The 24,986-nt window shown below is 41.6% G+C and overlaps 1 protein-coding gene across 2 annotated transcripts in view; it reads left to right on the top strand.

Moving 5' to 3' along the window:
- The window catches only part of PDE4DIP (phosphodiesterase 4D interacting protein), a 206,668-nt gene that overhangs the window by 45,804 nt on the left and 135,878 nt on the right, over nucleotides 1-24,986 (top strand). For both annotated transcript variants that reach the window (XM_032881281.1, XM_032881290.1), the window contains exons 2-3: nucleotides 4,632-4,687; nucleotides 8,367-8,518. In XM_032881281.1, coding sequence (XP_032737172.1) covers nucleotides 4,632-4,687; nucleotides 8,367-8,518 — 208 coding nt within the window. The remainder of the gene's footprint in view (nucleotides 1-4,631; nucleotides 4,688-8,366; nucleotides 8,519-24,986) is intronic.

Raw genomic sequence — 24,986 nt, 5'->3', positions numbered from 1 at the left:
CATCTCATAACTGTTCAGACTTGTTGCACAACCCGTTTGTAATATAAAGTTGTGTGGTTACCACCTTGCCATTGCTCCTGAATAATATGGTCTGATAACACAATCCCTTGCTCTTCTCAGTCTACAAATTAAATAGACAAAAATATAAGACAGTAACACCAAATGTGCATTTTGCAGAAGGCCAATGGCTGCTTTGTAGAAACTGTCTCTCTGCAGGCTCCATTGTGGTGTTGCCCTTTGGTAAGGAAGGGGGTTTCTACCCTCTCCACAATGTTAGGAGAAAATAGACAAGTGGCATCACTGAGCTGCATACATTTTGGAAAAGAACTACGTCAGTGTAGCCATTTTCAAGCAAAGCAAAATTGAATGCTTGGATATTCCTGACATAATTGGAACTACTATAGTTAGGAAATTACTGGAAAAAAATCATCAGAGCACAGTCTGACAGCAGCAGAGTATCAGAGTGTAGCAGATGGCTTTGGGGAAGTCAATTATTTTCTGATTAGTCTCAACCTAATCACCCTGGAAAACTGTAGGAAAAGCTAGTAATATGGGATATTGAATGTTGATGTGTTGTTTGAGTCCAATATCTTCTTAGCTACTTATCAGCAAATCAAGAAATCGTGGGCAAGATCTCACGCAGCAATAAGTGGGCAAGCAGCTTGTGGGTGGATTGTACTTGGAAAATGCTTGGTTCCTCAAATTAGGCCAGAGAGTGGTTTGGCAAAATTTAGTAAGTGTAACTTTAGTGGAAGTGGTATCGGTATTGACAGATTGATGAGGCCGAGAGAAAAAGGATAATAAGGCCCCTTGAGGTATAGTTCATTTATACAGGAAAAGCAGCATTTAATGTAAAAGTATCTTGGGAGAAAGATTATATACGTACATCTAGCGGGAGAGCCGTTGCCTGCCCTGGTGAACCATATGCTAGCGGAGCATGAGTCATTCATGGACTGATATTAAAAAATAAATCTACAAACACTTAGTTTCAGAAACTAGGACAAGGTCGTATGAGCATTTTCTGGTCTTGGGTAATATGGAAGAATTTACCAACCTATATTACTGCTTCACAAGGCCATGTGTGTATGTGTGTGTGTGTGTGTGTGTGTGTGTGCGTGTGTGTGTGTGTCTGCAGGGCCTAGCCTGGAATATGTCTCTTGGATACCTCAATTCTCTTTGCACTTTGGTTTATCAGATGTTGTCGCGAATTGAAATCCCCTAGACATATACCCTGTATTTCTTCACTATGAGCGCTTTCCCTGGGGAGCATCGAATTCCTTCTCAACCTTTTGGAGCAGATGATGAGCCCACTCTTGGGCAATAAGAGAGGGAACTTGAGCTGTTAATAGAGTTAAAGTGATTTTTAAAAAATCTCCCGAGACTGTATAAGTATGTCCATTGACTCAGTACCCATCCAAAGTGACCTCTCTATCCTTCCATTTATTGATTCCTAGTGGGAAGACAGCTGGCTCAGCGTGGGTGTGGGTGGGCTTACAAGGTGAAGTATCTCATGGGGTGTGTGTGCCCTGTGTTGTAACCCACTCTGGATCTATACTGTGGAATCTTCAGAGCAAAGAGGATTGAATGAGGTCATGTCTGGAAAGTTCCCTGGATCCTTGGAAGGTATCAAAATGAGTTTTATGGTTAAGTGTTTGTTGGAGTAGAATGGCACAGGTACTGTCAGGGAGACCTTAGAAAAATCCATGTACTTCTTTTACAAACATCTGAGGAAGCTAAAGAGGTAAAAGTGATTTATGAACCAGTTTTAGTAGTTTATCATCATAGATTAGTGAATTGCATGCTGAAGCAATTAGGTTACTCGAGACTGCAGGGGTTTTTTTCTTTTATTTGAGTATGGTTGACACACAATGTTATGTTAGCTTCAGGTATACAATAGTGACTCCACAAGTTTAGGTATTATGCTGTGTTCATTGCAAGTGTAGCTACTGTCTGTCACCACACATCACTGCTATAATGTCATCGATGATATTGCCTATGTTGTACCTTCTCTCCCCCTGACTTATTCATTCTGTATCAGGAAGCCTGGGTCTGCCACTCCTTATCACCCGTTTTGCCCAACCCTCCCCCACCACTCTGGCAACCATCAGTTTGTTCTCTGTATTTATAGGTCCAACTCTGCATTTTGTTTCTCTATTCATTTGGGTTTGTTTTTTATTTATTTTTTTTATGTTGCACATATGAGTGCAATCATGTGGTATTTGTCTTTCCCAATCTGTCTTATTTCATTTAACATAATATCCTCTAGGTCCATCCCTGTTGTCTCAAACGGTATGATCTCATCCTTGTATGGCCGCATAATATTCTGTTGTGTATATATACCACATATTCCTTATCTGTTCTCAAGACTGTGCATTAAAACAGAAATGAAATTCTGTCTGCCCTGGATCTGTACCGGGTAACAGCCTCAAAGACTTACACGGAGTCAGGCGGGTATCATAAGTGAGTGTGTGAGCTGGGACTACAAAGATGGAGAGGACAGGGACTGTGATGAACTGGAGATCACGTGTTTGTTCTGTTGAAAGGGGGCAGGTTATCCCCTAGGTGGAAAGGCAGGCCCAGTGGTGCTAGACCCATTCATTTTCTAAGAGAAGTCAGAAGTGGGTCAGCCTTGTGCCGACCAAAACAAAACAAAACAACAACAACAAAAAACCCATGTTGGCTGGGGTGAATTTGGCCTAAGGAGTGGCCCATGTTGCTGACGGCAGATGCACAGTCACCTACCCAAGTCTACAGGCTGAGTCTAAGGGAATCCATCCAATAGCTGAATAGCAGCAGCTAAGTGTACGTTTTCTCCCCACAAATCTTTCAACACATTGGTCTGGCTGATGGCTTCAACATCCTTCCCCTACTTTAGCTCAACAGAGGGGGATTCGTGAGTGCTACCTTCCTCTCTTTAATTGCTCTACTCTCAGGGAACGTTTTTAATGGGAAGTAAAGGAGGGAGAGAGGCAGATGACCTGGAAGAACCACAGGCTGGTGATCTGCTTTTGAATAATAAAAAACCACCAGGTGGTGTGTGTAGTCCAATGTGCCTTGTCTGCTACTTTGATGTCCATCTGGAACTTAACAAAGTGAAGATTCATGCCAGCATCCAGCCCTGCGGCCCAGAAGGAAGAACAACAATTTCTAAACAAATGCCAGTCTCTCTTCCGCTTCCCTGTGAATGGGTTCTGGCTTTTAAAAAGAGAAGCCCTCTAAAGCCCTCTAAACCTCTGACTACAGAACCCTTTTTGGAACAATGAACCGGGTGTACCCAAGTGTTTAAGGAATAAACTAAATGTTGAAAGCATCTTTCTGTAGAATTCTTGCCGTCTGCTCTCTGTGTTGCCTTCCCCGCCCAGATAGTCCGTTGTCAAAACAGTAGCCTGTCCTTTTAAAACATTCATCACTCAGTTCAACCCTCTTTTTGACTCACAAGATTCCAGTGGCTCAATGTTTCTCAGCGGCCTGAAAGGCCTTGTGCGATCTGACCCTTGCCTAGCCTTCCCATTACTTTCTTGACCTTACCTCCTACGACTTCCTCACCATGTGCTCACCCTCTCTGCCCAGCGGACTGGCCTCCTTTCTGCTCCCAAACACTCTGCATGCTCCCTCCTGTGAGCCTTTGTGTTTGATGTTCTCTGCTTAGAAGACTCTTTCCCAAATACCCTCATGATTACGCTATTGCTTCTCAGAGAAATGGTAGCCTACTGAAAACTGCAATCCCTTCCTCCTCCCCATACCTCCAGCACTCCCTCTCCCCATTCCCTACTTCAATTTTTTATAGTCCTTGTTTACTTACTTGTTTCCCCTTTCTGTAAGTTCCATGTGTGTAGGCATTTCTGTCTGTTTTATTCACTGCTGTATTTGTGGTGCTTAAAACAATGCCTAAAAACATAGTAGATGCTTGACAAGTATTTGTTGAATATATTTTGAAAAATTTTTCCCTTCTGTGCTAGGGATGGTGACTTTCACTGTGCTGGGCAAACATACCTCTTGCTACTGAACTGTGGTATTTTTAATGTTACCATTAATAGACTTTATCTGGCTTCCAAGTTTTCTGAGTCAGTTCTACTTCCTACACATATCTTGAACTTTTTTGCTTATCTCCATCTCCTCTGTCTTTTCTCTTAGTTAAAACCATCACAGCTTCTTGCTTTTCCCATCTACACTGTCTCCACTCAGCAGCTGGAATCATCTATTTAACATCTAATCTGGTCATTTACCACACTCCCCCATTTAAAATTCTTCAGTAGTTTCCCACTGCCCTCCACATAAAACTCAGTCTCCTCACCCCATCCCACAAGGTCCTGCATGGTTGGCTGGCAACATGGTTTTCTGTTCTTCTAACAGATGAATTTCCTCCCCGATTCTGGGTCTTTGCTATTCCCTCATGATGACATTGTTCGTTCAATGGCTATCTTTATATGTACTTATTGAGGATGGGGACCCTTCCTGTGGTGTTTGTCTTTGTATCTCCCACACTTAACACTGCCCTTGATACATAGTAGGAGCTTAATGAGTACTTGTGGAGAAAAAAAAGAAAACAGAACATGGTGTCTTGCTGCCGCAGGGATGGGGGACCATGTGGGGTGGTATCTCGTTAATTAACAATATGTTTCTTTCCACAGAGATTATTTTGCAGAGGATGAAGGGGAGATGGTACCTAGAACAAGTCATGCGGCAGGTAAGGAGGCCATGGGCCTTACCTTGATAAATTCTTGAGTGCTTGCTGATCATAATTCCCTTAAATTATGGCCCCTTTAAAGTCATTTATGGCAATATTCTCAGACAGTATGTGAATTTCCAGACTTGCGTGTATCACTGTAACATATAACTCCCCACCTTTCCAGCATAGTGCAGTAAATCATAATTGAAATACTATGTGAACTCTTCATGCTTTTAATGATTCTGTAATTGCAAGGTTAAAGTCACTTGTAAAAGGAATAAAATAGACTCTGCCACCAAAATGAAATTTCTACTCATATACCATTAAAATGGGTACAATAATAGTGTCAGCCTCATAAGTAAAATTAAGTGAGAGAAGCTCTTAGTACAGATTATCGAGGAATAAAGCACCCAGTAAGTATTGTTATTAATATTATTAATAGTGTTTATAATATAATCATATTAATATTTTTAATATTGTAGTTATAATACTATTGTATCATTACTGAACTAACATTAGCCAGGGATCTACCTGAATTATGAAACCAAGGTAAAAATAGTTCTCCTTTGGGGAGCATTTTTCACAAAAACTTTTAATCACTTAAGGGTACTAGTTACTTTGCTAAGTGATTTGCCTTTTTCATACCAGCCTTGAAGCACAGATGGTTCATATGCACAACATGGAAAAAGGTTTTAATTTGAATGTGTTAAGGATTTCAGTCACTTAAAATTAGCATTTGTAATTGTGTATGTTAAGTCTCCAAATTCCAAGGGTCTACCATACTTATTCTGAACTTCAAGATCCTCCATTTTGAGGTAAAAATCAAAGGGCGAGGGCAAAAATGGAAGAAGGGTGGGGATGATATGTACTACAGGCAAGATATTAGGTTGATACTTTCATTTTTATTTCCTTTAATTCATATAGAAGCTCTGGGAGGTAAGTATTATTATTCCCATTTTTACCAAGGCAGTGAGGCTTAAACAAATTAAGAGATTTGCCTTGCACGTGGGTGGCTCAGTCTCTTAAAACTCTGCCTTACGCTGAGGTCATGATGGGGGGTAGGGTCCTGGGATGGAGCGCCCCATCCATTCCCCTGCTCAGTGGGGAGCCTGCTTCTTTCTCTCTCCCCTCCCTACTACTGGTCTCTCTCGCTATCTCTGTCTCTCCATCTCTCTGTCAAATAAATAAATACAATCTGTTTTTAAAAAGAGAGATTTGCCTAAATTCCCACAAAATTTGCAAGTGGTCAGGATTCATATCCAAGTTTCAAAGGCTCTTATCTTCTATCACATCCCGCTAATCTAACTATAGTGTATTGTTCTGTTTCATCAAATCACCTTCCATTCAATAGCCTGTTTAATTTCATCTAAATGTGGGAGAAATAATTATTTCCAATTTCTCTTTAGTAAAGCATTTACATTTACTTAGAAAGAATCAGAATATCAACAAAACAGGTGCAACATTACTGTAATTTTAATTTGCAATCACAGAGTAGGATACAATTAACAGAACAACAGTTATTTGTATAAGCTGAATCAAAGACAGCTGAATATGGAAAAAAATACCACCTCTATCCAGAACTAATTTGTGCTGTGCACCAATAAAACCTGCCTTAAATTTCTGTTCTAATTTAAACCCCTATCTTCCACCAGGCAAGGTTCGTGGCTTCTGAAAATACCATTAAGGACAGGGCTATCAAAAGACATGCTGGATACTGTGTTAATTTTACACAAATGAAGACACTGTACAATGTGCAGCTTAAAAACAGATCATATGGCCTTACATTTCAACATTTTTTTCTTTAAAATCAGTGGTGTAATGGGGAGTTAAATACGTTTAGACAAGGGAAAACAAGCTATAGTGGAATCATCCTATTTCTCATGATTATTTTCTTCATCATATTTTATCTTCTGCATTTTTCTCCTTACGATCATCTTGCTGGTTCTTTCTGTCTTCCTCCTCTTTTTCTTTCTTAGCAGAGAAAAAAGTCTGAGTTGATTGTGGTATCTGGAGACTTCTTGTGCTCATTCTGGCAAGTTTGCCCAAAGAAAAGGAGGGAGGGAGGGAAGGATGTTTGCTCCATCCCGTGGCTTGCCTTTTCATTCTTAATGGTTTCCTTTGTGAGCAGAAGCTTTTTAGTTTGATGTAGCCCCACTTGTTTATTTTTGCTCTTGGTGCCTTTGCTTCTGGTGCCCATGCGTATATGGTCAATTAAGTTTTGACAAAGGAGACCAGAATGTACAAGGAAGGAAGGAAAGAAAAAAGAGAAAGAAAAAGAAAGGAGAAGGATAGAAAAAGTATATGATGATATGTTGCCTCTTGGCTTCTTGTTCATAAGCGCATGTCGAGTTAATTTTTCCTTCGTGAGGCACACTGACCCAGAGCTCCTTTTGCTCTTACACTGGTGCTGGCTATGGAGCTCAGTGGATTGCAATGGCTGTCATTTGTTCTGACTTAAAAAAATGCATAGTAATAAGGGGTCATTAATTCCTTCTGTCAACCAAGAAAAGATGTATTTTTCTACATCTTCTACCTGAATCTACAACCCTAAGCCCACCTCACTCAGATGTCTCCAAAGACTAAGAGACTCTACTTCTTGGTGGAGTAGCAAGAGGATCAAAACACAGAGGGGCACAGACATAAACCAGTGCATTTCACTGAGGACCATTATTATTATTATTATTATTTTTAGATCTTATTTCTTTGACCGAGAGAGAGAGAGAGCACACAAGCAGGGGGAGTGGCAGACAGAGGCAGAGGGAGAAGCAGTCTCCTTCAGCAAGGAGCCTGATGTGGGGGATGTGAGGCTCGATCCCGGGCCTCTGGGATCGTGACCTGAGCTGAAGGCAGATGCTTAACCAACTGACCCACCCAGGCATCCCACTGGGGACCATTATTTGTAGGGCCTACTTAGCCAGAGTGACCCCATCTCGGTAGAACAGCCATTTTGTTGTTTATGCAGTGAACTTAGATTGACCCTGCCCCCCCCCGCCCCCAGCCGAAGAACTTACTTAGAAACAAGTCTGAGAAACCAATAAAATATGGCCGACCAGTCCCTGATAAAAGAGCCCAGATACCAGGACGTGTCAGGCCAGGTGGAGATAACAGAGCCCAGATGCAAGGACAAGTCAGGCCAGGTGGAGGCATCCAATCAGTAAAGCACACCTACTATCTCCCTAACCACCAAAGAATGTAAACCCCGCCTTTTGGGTGCCAATTCTGACCAGAGTGATAGGCTAGTTCAAACAGCTACTGTAGGGTAAATTGTAATTCAATTGGCCACCTGCGTGTGACCTAGCATGACTTTGCAACTTTCTCTGTGTGTTACAATCTCATTGGCCACCTGTGTGTGGCCAGGCTCAACCACATGGCCTTTACCCTATAAAAGTTAGTCTGTGAGGCTGGGAGGCGTTGCACTCTCTATAAGAGGCGGTCCCGAATGGACGGTTTGATTCTCGGTGCTAGCTAGAAATAAAGCTTTGCTTGACCTTCACTTTGTATCAGTCTCGCTCCTTTGATCACGGACCCTAACATTATTAATATGATCAACCACAGGCTACTTTATGCAAACTGTTTCCATGTGGTCCGGAATTGGTCTGTATTTTGAGGAAATGGAATTCTGCTGGATTGTGCCAGCTAGAATGATCATAGTGCTACTGTTATAGAAAATGTTTTTGTTGTTCTCTTTTACTGGCAGCTTTTCTTAGTGACACTAAAGATCGAGGCCCTCCAGTGCAATCACAGATCTGGAGAAGTGGTGAAAAGACCCTCTTTGGACAGCAACCTTCCTTGAGAGCATTTGAAAAACCCCCTCAGGTGCAGACCCAGGCTCTTCGAGACTTTGAGAAGGTAAGTCATGTGAATGGATAATTGTTATGTTGATTAGAAAGAGCGCCAAGGGATAGTGATGTCTCACAAAAATATGACTCATGGCTTAGTTTGGACTGTGGGAATTCTTCCATAATGATGTCTCTTTTAAGAGTTTTGTATATATGTATATATGCTGAGCACTCTGGTTCATGGACAATTGCCTGTACCAATGATTCTGTCTTTCCATTTTCACCACTGGTTTACTTCTTGAACAAATTAGGGAGTTTTGTTGTTGTTGTTTGGGCGGGGGAACACAGAGGGAGAGAAAAAAATCTTAAGCAGGCTCCATGCCCAGCATAGAGCCCAACGCAGGGCTTGGTTTCATGACTTGAGCTGAAATCAAGAGTTGGATGCTTAACAGACTAAGCCACCCAGGTGCCCAAATTAGCGAGTTTAAATGGTACCCTGAGAATCTGTAACTGGACCACAGTGGACCCAGGTGACCTAAGCATTATATTCTCGGTGGCTGGCTTGGACCACTGTAGAGATCTGGGTACTGTCTGCAGTATAAAGTGGCCTCAGCCACAACCATTTGTTTCTCAAAAAGAATCTGGCCTTGTTGCTTGAAATTTCTGATTCAACTCTTGAAGTACTCTGTGTCTTGATATGTTTATCCTTAGATTTGGCCAAGAACCAAATTACTGATAATGTAATCCAAGTCCCCACCTCCCTGCGCCCTGGATTGATCCCAGGAAGTCTGCACAATAGAACCTGTCTACTGGGATTTATAAGGCCTGGAAAGTGTACCCGGGATTTCTTACAGCCCAATGTGCTAAAAAAAGAAACGGCTCTTTGGTGCCCCCTGGGGGTTGCCCATGAATCAGGCCACACATGAGTTGTGTGTAAATATGCCCTCAGATATGTGGCTTGCTTTCATTCTTGGATTCATAGCTTTTGACGTAAAAGAATGAAATTCCATGTCCAAAAAAAGATGAATAAAGAAGTGTTGACATGGGCTTACCCTGTCTTCTCTCAATTTGTGAATAGAAATGTTTCACATGTAATGTACATCTTACCAGATAGTCCTGTGGACAAAAAACAGGCTCCGTATATAAACCATGGCTGAGAACTAAACAGCCTACTTTTTTTTTTACTCAGTTGTCATGGATACTGTTGTGGGTCCCCCTCCTTCTCTTTTTTTAAGATGCAGAGTGCTTGCAGGAGTATTAAGTGGTTTTGAAGACTAAACCTCTGAACAGCTGTGTGGCGCTGGTGGTGGGAAGAGGGGTGCTAACAACCCCTCCTCTTTTTTTCACCTTTTGCATCTGCTGCCATGCAGAATGGGTGAGCTGAGCTGCAGTGCTCCTCAGTGCAGTGTGGGGTGCTCTCTGAAAGACAGTCTGCAGACCTGTTGCTTTTGGTCAAGAGGCAATTTGTAACAGAGAAATGAGGGAGTCACCTCCCCCTGATTAGAACAAGTGGCCAGGGACGCCTGGGTGGCTCAGCCGGTTTGGTTAGCATCTGCCTTCAGCTCAGGTCATGATCCCAGGATCCTGGGATCCAGCCCCACATCAATCTCCTTGCTTAGCAGGGAGCCTGCTTCTCCTTCTGCCTGCCACTCCCCCTGCTTGTGCTCTCTCTCTACCTCTCTCTCTCTCTGACAAATACATAAAATCTTTAAAGAAAAAAAAAAAAAAAAGAATGAGTGGCCAGAGGTGGAGGGCAGAGGGAAATGAACAGGCAGAGTTGGGCCCCAGGCAGAGGTCCGCTGACTTCTCAGGTGTGTCCTTCCAAGTCCTTCCTCTCCACAGCCTGGTCTAAGATGAAGGATTGGTCTTCCTTTCTCAGGGCTGGAAACCACTGACAGCAACCAAAAGAGGACACAGAGAAAAGACCAGTAAGGGATATTTCATATTTCTCCCCCTGTGTGTCAAGTAATAAATAAATAAAAACGAGGTGATCACACACTTTTTTGTGTAAGAAAGGAGGTTGCCAGGGCTCATAGAAATTATGACTTTTTTAGTGTCATAGACTTTATGTACTATAATCATAAACCCTGGACAGGCTATTGAGTCAGAATTATTTTCGCATGTAGGCTCCTTGCCATGTGCTTTCTTGTGGGTCCTCGCAAACTGCACCCCTGCCCCTGCCCCCAGAACCACAGCAACACACGGATAAGACCAGTTACTATATGCTAGGCAATTTCTATCTAGTGTAATGCTCACCACAGCCCTATGAAAAAACATAATTACCATCCCGATTTACAAGTGAGGAAATAAAGACTCAAAGAGTAACAAAGGAACTTAACCAATGTCACCTAATGTGGGCCTAAAAAAAACTCCTTATTTTTGTGACCTAAAAGAGTGAGTACTTTCTAGGCTGGGAAGCTCCCCTGGTAAAAGTGTGGTGGCGAGAGGACTGGAACCATTAGCTCCTCCTACTTAGCTGGGCAAAGTGTGGTACCCATCTTCTCTTAGTAAACTGTAAATCTCCTTTATTTCCCAATATTTTCCATCACATGCTTTTTGCTCCATTAATTCTGACCTGCTTGTAATTTGAAGCTGTTTTATCCTTCTGAGGTTTTGTTTTGGTGGTTCCCTTTGCCTAGAATACCCTTCCTCTCCTATTTCCTATCTGCCAGCCTACTCATCCTTCAAGTTTCAGCTCAAGTACCATTTCCTTTTTTTTTTTTTTTAAAGGTGCCTTCCCTGATTCTCCAGTCTCAAAATATGACCCTGACTATAAGCTCCTCAAGGGCAGGAAATACCACTTGTTGCTTTTCTAGTTTCCAGCATTTAGTGTAATGTCAGTATGCAGTAAGTGCTCAATAAATGCTCATCAAGTAAACTAAACTTGTTGGATTTGGATTTGGATTTTCCCCACCCTATTTTCCTCCAGCCGATTCTAGTGAATTTGTGTTTCCCCCAGCCTCCACTCAGTAGTCACTGGATGTATTCACGGTAAATTGAATGGTTCTAGGGAGGCTATTAGTGTCTTAACTGACTGGTTGGGATAGGAAATTGAGAAGTCAAGAAAAGCATGTTTGTTTTTAATGATGTGTTTAAAAGAAGACAATTTTTCCTCTAAACTGGGATGATAAAATTATAAATGTAAAGTAAAAGACCATTTCTAATATTTGACCAGACTTATTAGGATCATAGTAATAGCTAATAATAATAAATAATATTTATGCAGTGTTTATTACATACTGGACACCCTTTTAGATGCTTAACATATTTTATTTCAGCTGCTTTTCAGTTCATTTTCCTAACTGATGAGATGGGTATTATTATATCCATTAGGCCTGTGAGGAGACCAGGACTCAAATAACTTGTGTAAAGCTGTGCAGATAGAAAGTAGCAGCCAGGATGACTCCAGGGATTCTTAAGGTTCTTGGGAAATGAAAGGACCATTCACAGAAGGAAAGGTTACATTGGTGGAATGTTTACAGTTTGGTTTTATAGATACAATCAAAATGGCAGATCCCACACAAAATCCGTGGAGGGGTGGGAGTGTGTGGCTGCCAGGTCTAGAGGGAGCCTCCGCTGCCTTCTCCTATCTGCACATTTTCTAATAATGTCGTCTGTAGCACATTGCTGAAAATGCAAGCAAAACCAGCTGCGGTGTTTGCCGAGTGATAGTCTGAAGCCAGCTTTCTTGAGCAGTCTCAACCTAGTCACAGTGATTCAGCCTGTTGAGGCCCCACCCATGCTGGCAAATTTTTCCACTTGGATCTTGACGTCTGTGGGGAGGAGTGGGGGAGAAAGCCCTAAAAGGGTTTTTTCTGCCTTTATGGAGCTCCGAGTTAGCACAGTCTGTGTTTCCTAGCCTAGACGAGGTGACTCTTTGCCACGTCACGGCTGCCTTTAGATCCAGCCATTCCCAGAGCCTCTGCAGTGTTTCTCTGTCCTTACGGCCTCAAGAAAGGAATGCTCCCAGAGAAGTATGCTCTCATTTAAAAAAAAAAAGAAAGAAAAGGAAAGGAAAGGAAAAAAATTACATCTATGCTCCCCAAACCACAGTGCCCCAAGCTTACCGGTTTTGTTTTCGCTGGTGTCTTCAGACATTCAAAAAGTTGTTAGATGAACAACAATAGGCAGGGGCAATCCTAAACTTTGAGCAATCATAAGCCTGGAATAATTTTTTTTCTTTTTCATTATTTATTTATTTGAGAGAGAGAGCAGGTGCCCAAGCCCTGGAGCAGGGAAGGGCAGAGGGAGAGGGAGAGAATCTTAAGTAGTCTCCACACCCAGCAAGGAACCCCATGTGGGCTCCATCTCAGGATCCTGAGATCATGACCTGAGCGGAAATCAAAGAATTGGAGGCTTAATTGACTGAACCACGCAGGCACCCCTCTTTTTCTCTTTTCTTTTTAAAGATTTATTTATTTATTTATTTGACAGAGAGAACACAGTCCTGGGAGTGGCAGGCAGAGAGAGGGAGAAGCAGACTCCCCACTGTGCAGAGAGCCTGATACAGGGCTGGATCCCAGCACCCTGGGATCATGACCTGAGCCAAAGGCAGACACTTAACCAGCTGAGCCACCCAGGCGCCCTTTCTTTTGTTTTTTAAAGATTTTATTTTTAAATAATCTCTATATCCAATGTGGGACTCAAACAACGCCAAGGTCAGGAGACACATGCTCAATGGACTGAGCCAGCCAGGCACCCTGATTCAGCTTAGAAAGAACCTCACTAAGTTAATGCACCCTCAGGAGTGGGTTCAAGGAATGCAGAGAAGTGTTAAGACTGGAGAAAGAGAGAAGCCAACTTGCTGGGCCTTACAATTTGTGTAAAGGCTTTTAAATGTTAACAGAGCTCAGTGGGGAACTGTGGAAAGTTTGTGAACAGGGTGGTGACTTGATCAGATTTTCCTTGTACAAGATTCCCTTTGGCTTCTGCAGGAACTCTGGATTGGAGGAGGGAAGTCTAAGGCAGAGAGGGCAGTCAGGAGGCTGTGGCAGTATTCTGGGCAACGGCTAGTGGTGCTGACAGTGTAGGAGCCGGAGAGATGGACAGATGAAAGAGAGAAGGTGATTCTAGAAGCAGAAGTGACAGGGCTAAGCTGTTGATTGGATGCAGAGCCAGGGAAGGAGAAGAAGCCAGCAGATGACCTCCCACCAAACACATCTCTTCATTCCCATCTCAGCTAGGCTGCCACTCTTGTAAACTTCCCACTACCTTGCACTTTTCGCTTTAACATCATGAGTTCTTTGTTCAAGGTCTGCCTTTTCTTTAGAATCTGAGCTCCGTGATAGCGGAAACAGGGTTGTCTTATTCACTACTAGATGTAGTGATTAGTGTAGTGTCTGATAGAGACTAGGTATGCCTCTTTCTTTTTTGTTATGTTTTGGTTGAATGAATGAGACCAGGCTTTCTTGTTTGGGCAACTTCTGGGTGATGCCATCCTTGGGGGAAAGGAGCAACTGGTGTAACCACATGTAGTGCTTGTATGATTACTAAAACAGCAACAAAAACCAGTAAGATGATTTTCATTCTAGGGTAAAAAAAAAATGAGATCCTTCCTCTTCTTGAAAAATTCTAACTCTAATTGGCAAGACAGTCAAACAGATAATTCCAATAATAAGAGGAGGTCCCCAGGGGCTCCTGGATGGCTCAGTGGGTTAAAGCCTCTGCCTTCAGCTCAGGTCATGATCTCAGGGTCCTGGGATCAAGCCTCGCATCGGGCTCTCTGCTCAGTGGGGAGCCTGCTTCCTCCTCTCTCTCTGCCTGCCTCTCTGCCTACCTGCGATCTCTCTCTCTGTCAAAAAAAAAAAAAAAAAAGATGTCCCCAATATGCTGTGGAAGCGCTTGGGAGGGGCCCTCACCCAGGCTTTGGGTCAGATAGGCTTCCTTTACTAGGTGATACCTAAGTCAAGTCCCAAGGGCAAGTTGGAGATAGTTCAGTCAGAGCTGAGTGTGAGGTGAAGAGCAGTGACTTTCCAGGCTAGTGCTGCCACTCAAGAAATGTCCCAGAGGCAGCAGAGAGCATAGTGAGTTCAGAAATGGGCTTTTTGTCATGGCTGGAGCACTAGAATGTCGACTGAGGTTCGAGTTGGCTGTGTCTTCCCCCACCCACCCTTCCTCATGGTCAAAGCCTTCTTGTTACAACCATGATCATTCATGGTATCACTGTGAACTCTTAGCTCTTGTGCCTTTGAAATCACCTTCTTTCCCAGAGAAGGATGGAGGAAGAATTATTGAAAAGTTAGAAAAAGAACTGAGGCCATAAATTGATGTCACCCCCTGAATCCTAGGAGCTCAGCAAATAATCTGGGTTGAACCAGTTTTGAACAAACAGCACCAAGGCCCACTGTTGTTGGTTGAGCCAGATGAATAGAGGAGCGAGTCTGGAGCCTAGGAGTCCTTGGGATCTCCTAGTATCTGTGCAGTTCAACTGTCCTTTCTGCCATGGAGCTCATTTCAGTGTCTCTGACAGCACTATTTCTGGCTGGCCCATTTATTTTTGGTGTCCAAGGGAGTTGTTATTTGTTTTGTTTTGGTTTTATATAGTTCACAGTGCTCTAATGTGATGGTGACCATGACACCTTGTTATTCTAGGATCGGGGGTGGTGTGTGTGTGTATCTATGGTGGGGGAAGACAGCAGGAACATCGTCTGAATCCCTGTCCTTTATCCACATGCTGCTGCTGCCAAAGATAGGGTTTATTTATCAACCTGACGTAGTGACCCTGTTGTTAGCTCTCTTGCCATCACATCAGTTATATCAAGAAAAGGCTCTGTGGACGGTGGGTCTCAGTATGCTTCTGAGTTTTAGGGGAGAAAATGGAATGATGTTATTAATATTTTAGCATTTAAAAGACTTGCAAACTTCAGGAATTAGGTTGAAATTTTAGAAGCAGAGTTTTAGAAGAAAGTTTGGTTATTGTGGAACCCAAAAGAAAAAAAAAAAAACAGGTCTCTATAGCATTTGCAGTCTGCTCTCTGAGGCAGGTATGAATAGTTAACTTCTGGAAGACTAGGCAGAAACCCTGTGCAGAAGAGAAAGTGAAAGCTGATGAGTGGAAAGTAAGTTTTGATTGACTTTGATTGGCAATTTCCTTGTTAAAATGGTGTGCAAAAGTTATGCATGTTCTTCAGGATAGCCTAATGAGTATGTTTTTCCTGTGTCAAAATACAGAGTGGATTACATTTCTGTTTTATCTAAAGGTTATGTAAAACTTTAACTTGATAAAACATGGGAACCCATGAGTTTCTGGTAGTGAGGGCTACTGAGAGGGTACTTCCTCAAGCCTTCATGTTAGGGCCTCATAATCTAAGAAAGATTAATATACAGAACATTTAGAAATGATCAGTTCTAAACCATTGGCTTTTAACTGAATTGAGCTGAATTGAATTTTGAATCTCCATCATTAAAAATCCTTTGTAGGGCACCTGGGTGGCTCAGTCAGTTAAGTGTCTGCCATTGATTCAGGTCATGATCTCTGAGTCCTGGGATTGAGCCCCGAGAATTGAGAATCAGAGAATCAGTCGAGAATCGAGATCTCAGAATCTTAGATCCCTGCTCCTGGGGGAGTCTGCTTCTCCCTCTGTCCCTCCTCCCACTAATGTTTCTCTCTCTCAAATAAATAAATAAATAAATCTTTAAAAAAAAAAGTCCTTATAAAAGGCAAAGCACTGAGCAAGTTACCTCTCCCAGCTTGGGTTTCTTTCTTCTTCTTTTTTAAGTAACAGCTTTATTGAAATTTAATTTGCACACAGTGAAATTCACCCTTTTAAAGTGTACAATTCCACGATTTTAGTATATTCACTAAGTTGAGCAACAATTACCATTATCTAGTTCAACAACATTTTCATCTCCTCCCACAAAAAGCCTCATACCTCTTAGCAGTCACTCCCCATTCGCTCTCTCTCCAGCCCTGGAAACCATTCATCCACTTTCTGTCTCTGTGTATTTGCCTTTCCCAAACATTTCATATAAAGAATCATATTATACGACATTTTTGTGCCTGGCTTCTTTCACATTAGTATAGTGTTTTCAAGGTTTATCCATGTTGTACAAGGTATCACTATTTCATTCCTTTTTATGGCTGAAAAATACTCTCTTGTATGGTTATACTCAACTTTGTCCTCAACGTTCATCAGTTGATGGAGATTTGAGATGTTTCTACTTTTTTTTTGGCTCTTATTAATGATGCTTTTATTAACATTCTTATACAAGACTTTGTGTGGACACAGACTTTCAATTTCCTTGGGTATCTAATGAGGAATAGAATTGCTGGGTCACATGGTAACTCTGTTTAACCTTTTGAGGTTCATCTTGAAAATGGGGAAAACTATGTTTTATATAGGTTCAGGGGGTCAGATCATGAGGAAGATTATTTATAGTGAGGAATACTTTAAAAAAAATGCAGGGACGTGAGGTAGAAGTGGAAGTACTTTATCAGTCACAGGGATTCTCAAGTTCTCAGGGGTCATCTAGTGTTTTGATTAAGGTCCTGGTCAGTATACAACATGGGTCAGACTCTTGGATGACTTAGTCTGTGTTTCTCTTCTTTCTCAATGAGCAAGGCAGCTAACTTCTTGATGTTTCTTTGTCCTGGATAGTAATGGAGATAATAGTATCTAATCTGCTTACTTCTTCACAAAATAAAATGAAATCATACACATAGACATCCTTTGCACATTGTCAGAGTCTATGCAGGTGATTGTCATTGTGAAGACAGCATAATTGTATCCAATTAATTTTGTAATACAAATTCAAGTCATTCAAAACAGCCAGGAATTAAGCTTTTTTATTTCTTCAGCTTAGATTTTATCAGAAAAGCATAGGAATTCCCAGGTACATAAATGTTTTACAAATAAAGTATTTATATGTGATAAAAACCTTCTCCCTGCCATGTCTCTTCTGTCTACTCCTAACTTCCAATCCAAAACAAGTTAGACTCCTGGATTGGATTCCACTGGATGTCAAAAAGCAGGAAATAGTCTCCAACTATTTGTATGCCCCTCCTACAGAGCTGTCTCGGAAAATATGACAGTTAGAAAAGTTATAGGTTAAATCATCTATTGGGGATCATCCTTGGATCCCAGTCATCGTTGGGGCTTTTGTCTTGGAAATATGATGTCCTTTATGCTTATTTCTCCTTTACACCTTTCTGTGAAGGCAGCCTGAGCTCTGTTGGAACAGGTCAACTTCCACCACATTTTAGGGTTCTACTCCCAGAGAACTAGCGGCATGTTCTGAGATTTCTTCAGAAACTTGTAGCTTGGGGTGCCTGATGTGTGAAAACTCTTAACAAAATCCTTGACAAGAGGTCCTTTAATTTCAGTTGTGTCCCTTTGGTGACAGTAAATATACTGTTCCTTATAATGTAAGTGCTCAATATATATTTGATGAATGAATGTATGGATGGAGTGTGGCAATGAGTTCATTATATCCAACTCTACTAGAGAATTTATCCTTCTATCTAATTCATAGCTGCCTCCCTATAATTCCTAGTTTCATTCCTTTTGAAATAGTTTTTAAAAATTATGACCTGTTTCACAAACAACAGGAATATACAAAGAACAGTAAAATACTTATCCATGTACCTAATATCTAAAAGTTTTTAAAAGAGTCATTTACTTATTTTAGAGGGAGAAGAGAGAGCGTGAGTGGGGAAGAGGGGCAGAGAGAGAGAGAGAGAATCTCAAGCAGACTCCCCGATGAGCGCAGAGCCCCATCTCACCACCCATGAGATCATGACCTGAGTGGAAACCAAAAGTTGGAAGCTTAGGTGACTGAGCCACCCAGGGGCACACCTCTCATATCTAAATTTTAACAAACACTATTTTCACTCTATTTGTCTCAGATTTAAAAATATACAGTTGCAACCCTCTTAGTACACTATCCAGATCCCAGTCTCCTAGCTTAATTTCTACTAAGTATCTTTCCCAGAGATACACAATTACAAAATTGCAGAACTGGGATTTGAACCTAGATCTCATTAGTTCAAAATCTATTGCTTTTTCCATAATGCCATGCTATCCCACCTAGATAAATATGCATAATAATGATAATATTTATTACCTATTTTGTCAAGGATTACTGAAAACACTACTCCTCTATTTGCCATATTAAGTTACTAAAGAATAATTTTATTTTCATGAATTTTAGATATGAATTATCATAGATATCAAGCTAACAGAGCTTGTTGCAGAAGTATTATATTTGAAAAGAATGTTAATAAAAATGATTAATCATTTTTAGTGGAGTGGACCTTTATTTTTAGGAGAGAGATTGGAGGACCATTAATATGTCTTTAGCCATTTCCATTCTGGGAGCAATCTGGGGGGTCTGAATATGATTAAGGAAATGTGAAGCTGAGTTTTTTTAAAGTCCGGCTTGCCAGTTGGTTATGTTAATGGGGCATGACATACAACAGCTGGCTTATAATCCTCCTACTATTGTTGGCATTGATTGAGTCCTTATTAAAGTCTTATTTCCAGGGTGAACTAATACATTAAGAAGCGGTGGGAAGAAGAAATTAAAAAAAGAACAGCGAAGAAACATTAATGTTTGAAAAAAGTATTTTGAGGAAGAGAAAAGATTTTCAATGTTCTGTGTAAGAAAGGAAGAACAAAGACAATCCTGCTGTCCTTGCTGGGGAACCTGCAGTGTCTCTTTATTTCCCCAGAGACGAAGAGTTTATAAAAACATGCAGACCCGGGGACTACCTGCAAGAGGCCGGATAGAGTAGTAGGTGGGTCTAGTGTGAAGCCCAGGGATGCACACTTTTGTTTGTTAAAGCTATAAGATGCAAACAAGTAAAAACAGAAACAACAAACCAACCAACCAGTCTTCCTAGTAAGCAGCCCCTGGCGCTCCTCCGTTGCCTTTTTCTTTACTCGTGCAAATCGAGAGCCAGGATCTGCCTGTAGGAAAAATTCAGGCTTCTCACCCTGGCTTTTAAGATCTTCCTCAAATGGGGACACTTGGGTGTCTCAGTCTGTTATGTGACTGCCTTTGGCTCAGGTCATGTTCCAAGGTCTTGGGATCAAGCCTCCCACCAGGCCCCACATGGGGCTCCACATCAGGCTCTCCTCTTGGTGGGGACCCTGCTTCTCCTTCTCCCTCTGCCTACCACTCCCCCTGCTTGTGCTGTCTCTCTCTGTCAAATAAATAAATAAAATCTTAAAAAAAAATTCTGAAAATGGTTGTGCCACTCCCCCTGCTGTCTCTCTCTGTCAAATAAATAAATAAAATCTTCAAAAAAATAAATAAAAAAGATCTTCCGAAAATCGTTGTGTACTTCTGAAAATGGTTGTGTATTTCCGAAGATGGTTGTGTACTTTCCCCCAGTTCTGTGACATCATGGGCTCTTTGTTTTAGTCCATTTGGCCCTCTGCCCTTCTGCTTCTGTTCTACCTGCCTGGATTGCCTTATGTTCTCCCTGGAGCCTAGCCAAACCCGATTCATCCTTTCAGGAGAGCTATAATGCCTGTTCTCTGTGGAACCTTCTCTGACAGCCTCTCTTTCCTATTTTCTATAGTTTTTACTATTTGTATAGTTCATATTGTCCTTTGGTAGTAATGCGTCATTCTCCATTTGCTCAGAACTCTTATTCAAAGTTCACATTCTCTCCTGTATGTTGAAGTTAGTTTGTTAGAAAAGTTTGTTTTAATTATAAAAATAACATTCTAGGGGCACCTGGGTGGCTCAGTCAGTTAAGTGTTTGCCTCCAGCTCAGATCATGATCTCAGCGTCCTGGGAATCAAGCCCTTCACCCAGCTCCCCACTCAGCAGAGAGTCTGCTTCTCCCTCTCTCTCTGCCCCTCCCCACCCTCTTGTGCCCTCGAGCATGCCTCTACCTTCGCTCTCTCACAAATAAATGAATAAAATATTTTTAAAAAATGACATAAAGAGGAATGACTTTAGATAAGCTCTTCATCCTGAAACACCTGTGTTGCGTTGTATGCAGATTGAGTTCTGTTAGAATTAAATCCAGAGTGACGCCTGGGTGGCTCAGTTGGTTAAGCATACGTACGTATCTTGGTTTCCATTTAGGTCATGATTTCAGGGTGGTGAGATTGAGCCCACTTTTGGGGGGAGCGGTGCTCTCTCTCCCTCTCTCTCAAATAAATAAAATCTTTAAAAAAGAAAAAGAATTGAGTCCAGAGAGGTCAAAGTCAGCAGGTTAATTATCCATCAATTCTTTTAAAAAATATTTTATTTATTTATTTTAGAGGGGGAGAGCACACAAGCAGAGGGAGGGATAGGGGCAAGCAGACTCCACACTGAGGGCAGAGCTCCATCCCACTATCCCGAGATCATGACTTGAGCCAGAATCAAGAATTGGATGCTTAACCGACTGAGGCACCCAGGTGCCCTAATTCCTCAATTCTTTTGTTCAACAGATATTTATTGAGCACCTACTGTATCCCAGGCTCCATTCTTGGTACTAGTGACATATAGCAGTGAACAAAACGGGAAAAAATCCTGCCTTATTTATGGGGTTCACATGCTAGTGGGCAGAGACAGATAAGTAACAAAATATACAAGGAAATATAATATTTTAAGCAATGAAAGTGTACAGATTAAAAAAGAAACAATGAAGGGATTGCTGAGGTGAGGTCTAGGGAGAGTTACACTTTTAAATAGGGTGGTTACTTCCTTGAGGGCATGATATCTGATCAAAGGCCTAAAGAAGATGAGGAAGAGAATCTGCTAGAGAGAGAGCATACCATACAGGAGGATCACCAAGGCCTAAGACCCCGAGGAAGGAAGGTGCTAGCTGTTTTTGAGAAGGAGCAAAGGGAAACCTACGGCTGGAGAAAAGTGTGTAAGGGGGAGAGTAGTAAGAAAAAGGGAAAAGACAGGGCGAGGAGCCTGGCTCCAAATTAGGGCCTTGGGCCTTAATGGGTTGGTGAAATGACTTAGCATTTTACTCTTAATTTGATGGAAAACCAGTGGGGGTTTCTGGCAGAGGAGTAATCTGATGTATTTTAAAGGGTCCCTGTGGCTGCCGTGCTAAGAATACATTATAGGGGAGCTAGGGTGGGAGCAGGGAGACCAGTTACCGGGGCTATTCAAGTAATTTAGGGGAGTGTTCAATCATAGCCTCTTGGGCCAGAGTTGGGGAAATGACCATGCAATGGTAGTAGATGGATTCTCTCTCTCTAGAAAGTAGAAATAATAAGATTTACGGACAGATGCAATGATGTATACGAGAAAGAAGAGACAAGAATAACTCAAAAGGTTTTGGCCCAAACAACTGCACATACTGGGTTGTTACCAATTGAAATGGGATCCACTGGGGTAGGAACACGTGTGCTGGGAAAGATCAGGACTCCGGTTTCAGATGCCACAAGGATGACAGGTCTCTATTCAAGTCGACATTTCTACTGGGAAGTTAGGTGTAGACTGGAGTCCAAAAGGAAGGTCTAGATAGGTATGTAAACTTAGAAATTTTCTGCAGGAACCATTCTAGCAAATGTAGTCTCTTTGGAGCTATTAAAACAAACTTTTCTGTATTATTGGAAAATTGTGAGAATAATATAAGCAAGCTAGCCCCATCAGGTCAGATCAGCAAAAAGTAAAGTATATATGGAATACTTATCTATTCATTAATACAACAAATATTTAGGGAGTGCTTCCTAAATACTACGCAGTGAGAGTGCTAAGACTCCAAATATGCCTTGTCGGCCCACAGAAAAACTCTCCAGTGTGGTGGAGGTAGTTGTATGCCGGCTGTGTGTTACTGGGGAGGGCTTCTTGGCTGTGGGAGCTGAAGGAGGAGAGAAAGATGTGTGAGTCATTGACCCTTTCCTTGGGCAGCTCACAGACTAGCTGGAGAGACATAAACACAGGAAAAGTTCAATAACTCTAAGAGGCATAAGTAACTCCCCCTCCTAGACAACATATAAACATTGTCATGAGGCCCCCTAAGAACACTTGCCCAATGTTGATATTTGCCTGAGGAGTTCAAAAGAGAGAGACATCATTCCTTTCTGGGTTGGGATAGCAGAGAAGGCTTTGTTTGGGTGGGATTGGAATTCAGGACTTGAAAAAAAGCGGTGTTCTTGAGGGGATGTGATGTCATTTTCCTTTATTCTAAGAGAGATGTTATGCCTGTAAAGGGTTTTAAGTAAGGGAGATGTCAGGATAAGATTTGAGTTTTGAAAACATTACTCTGCCTATAATATGAGAACAGATGACTGGAGTGAAGTCTGGCAGACATGACAGGCTGTCGCAAAAGTCTTTGCTGTGAGGTTTGCTGTGAGAATGACATATTCAAGTTGAGCTATCTAGCAAGAACCTGTATATGGAGGGCTAGATCTTGGGGAAGAAGACTCAGGTGAAAGTTTGAGGGTTGTTTGGGAGGCCGCAGTGACAGCTCTAAAAGTGGATAAAATCTCAAGGGAGAAAGTATGGAGAGAAAAACATGAGAAGGGGGATGAACTAACAACCATTGTTTAAGCACTCACTTTAAGGAGCTGGCAAACAAACAAACAAACAAATAAAAACAAACCAGATAAAGGGCCAGAGAGATAAAAAAGCAAGGTATCCTTGGGAGTAAGATGCAACAGGCATTTATGTGTAGAAAGAAATATCTAGGTTGGGTAAGAATCCCTGCATTCATATGCAATTTTACTTTCCATGAACTTTTATTAAACTATCTTATGTGACTTTTATGTGAAAAGAATCTAAATAGACATCGAAATGATGATTAAACACTAATCTAGAATCTGGCATCCCAGTTCCCCTTGTGCAAAATGGTAGTAGTAGATAATAAGGAGATAATAAGTAGGTTATTTCCTCTAGGAGCTTAGGCCAGAAAAGGGCCTTAAAAATCATCTACTTTCCAACCACTTCATTTTATAAATGAGGACACTTAGGCCTCTGGAGAGGTGCATTTCCAAGGTCATACAGTTATTTAGTAACAGAGCTCAGACCAGAAAAGGATCTTTCGAGTTTTTATTTAGACTTTCCTCTTCCTCCCTCTCTCTCAGCCTAAATGATACTCTTTAATTTCAAGAGCACAGATTTAATGAAAACAGATAAATGAGTTTTAAATGTGTACCTTTTTTTTTTTAGAAAGGAGGAATATTTTGCCTTCGATTACAGTTGACGGTAAGAAACGTGTTGCCCACGTATAATCCAAATCTATTTGAGAGAATGCTCAGTTCCAATTATGCCCTCCTGAGGCCACTTTATTCAGTCCAACTTTTTCTATCTTTCAAAGGGCCATGCAAATCTTAGTGAAGCTTTTTTCTCATCATTCCAGTAAGAATGAATCACTCTTTCTTCTGGGTTCTCATACATGCAGTGTTTTTCAAACTTACGTGTGAAACGTCTTAGTGGGTCTTGAAATCAATTCAGTGGGTCACTCCCAGGAGGAATAATAGAATAGAAAAACACCAGAACAGAATAGAAAATCACACATAGTGATAACACTACTTTGTGAAACTTTTACTTTAGTTATATCTGCGTGCGTATATGTGTGTGTTTGTACTGGATTACAGTATAAAATGTAAAACGTTTGACTAACACAAGCCTGGAGAATTGCAGTGGAAACCACATCTCTACATCTGTACGGCCACCCAGCTCTTTGAGAGTCGGGAAAGTCTTCATCTTTGTATCTGTCATGCCCAAAATACTACCTGGTGGATACTCAGGAGAAGTTGAGTAGAATTATTATGAAGAATTGAGATAGAATTAAAAGAATGAAGAGCTGGTAGGTTAGGGAATAAGTGAGTACTTGATTTAAGTATAAAGGTTTTAGTTTTCTTTACTTTACCTGCCAAGGTTAACATTTTTTTCAACCCTGTTTTACTGGAACTAAGAACTGGTGTTTCATATATGTGCTGTGCGATGGTCTCCCAGTCACCTTCAAAGTCCTGGGTGATATGGTATAAATAATACTTCCTGCTCATGTTGCAGCTGCTATTCAAGGATCTTAAATTGCTCTGTGAGCAGGATCTGGTGATGAGTGCCTGGCAGGTGCCAGAGTTAAGAACCAGTGACTGGCTGAAATCTCTGGGCTCCAGACTGACGCCTCCCCACCCCCCTCAGCCCTCTCTTTACCTCATCCCTTGGAGGAAGGAGCCTTTGGCCTAGCCTCTTTGTGAGCTTGTCCACCCTGGGAACTAGATTTACTCTTACTTTGGGGGTGGCTCTGGTGTGTATGTGGCTGGGAGGCACATGGTAGGGAAGGCATTTATTTAAGTGCTTCAGGACTTGAGAAGTCCAGGGAGGAAAACTGGGAAGGAATTGGCTAGAGGTGAGTTCTGGATCATCAGAGAAACACTGGAGAGGCCTTCTGTTACAGGTGTTTTAAGATCTGCACCTGATGGAAAGGGGATATTTGACATGTGCTCTTTCCTATGGCAATCGATTTCTTGCTCTTGGCCACACTCCTTTGGTTTATTTTTTGTTTGTTCGTTTGCTTATTATTTATTTATTTATTTATTTATTTATTTTTAAGTAAACTCTATCCCTCGTGTGGGGCTGAAACTTGGGATCCTGAGACCAAGAAGCTCAAGCTCTACCCACTGAGCCAGCCA

The sequence above is a fragment of the Lontra canadensis genome, unplaced genomic scaffold (assembly GCF_010015895.1).
Source record: "Lontra canadensis isolate GAN:19392208 unplaced genomic scaffold, GSC_riverotter_1.0 scaffold75, whole genome shotgun sequence".
NCBI lineage: Eukaryota > Metazoa > Chordata > Mammalia > Carnivora > Mustelidae > Lontra > Lontra canadensis.
The sequence above is the reverse complement of the archived record's forward strand: the minus strand, read 5'-3'. Positions and strand labels throughout refer to the sequence as shown.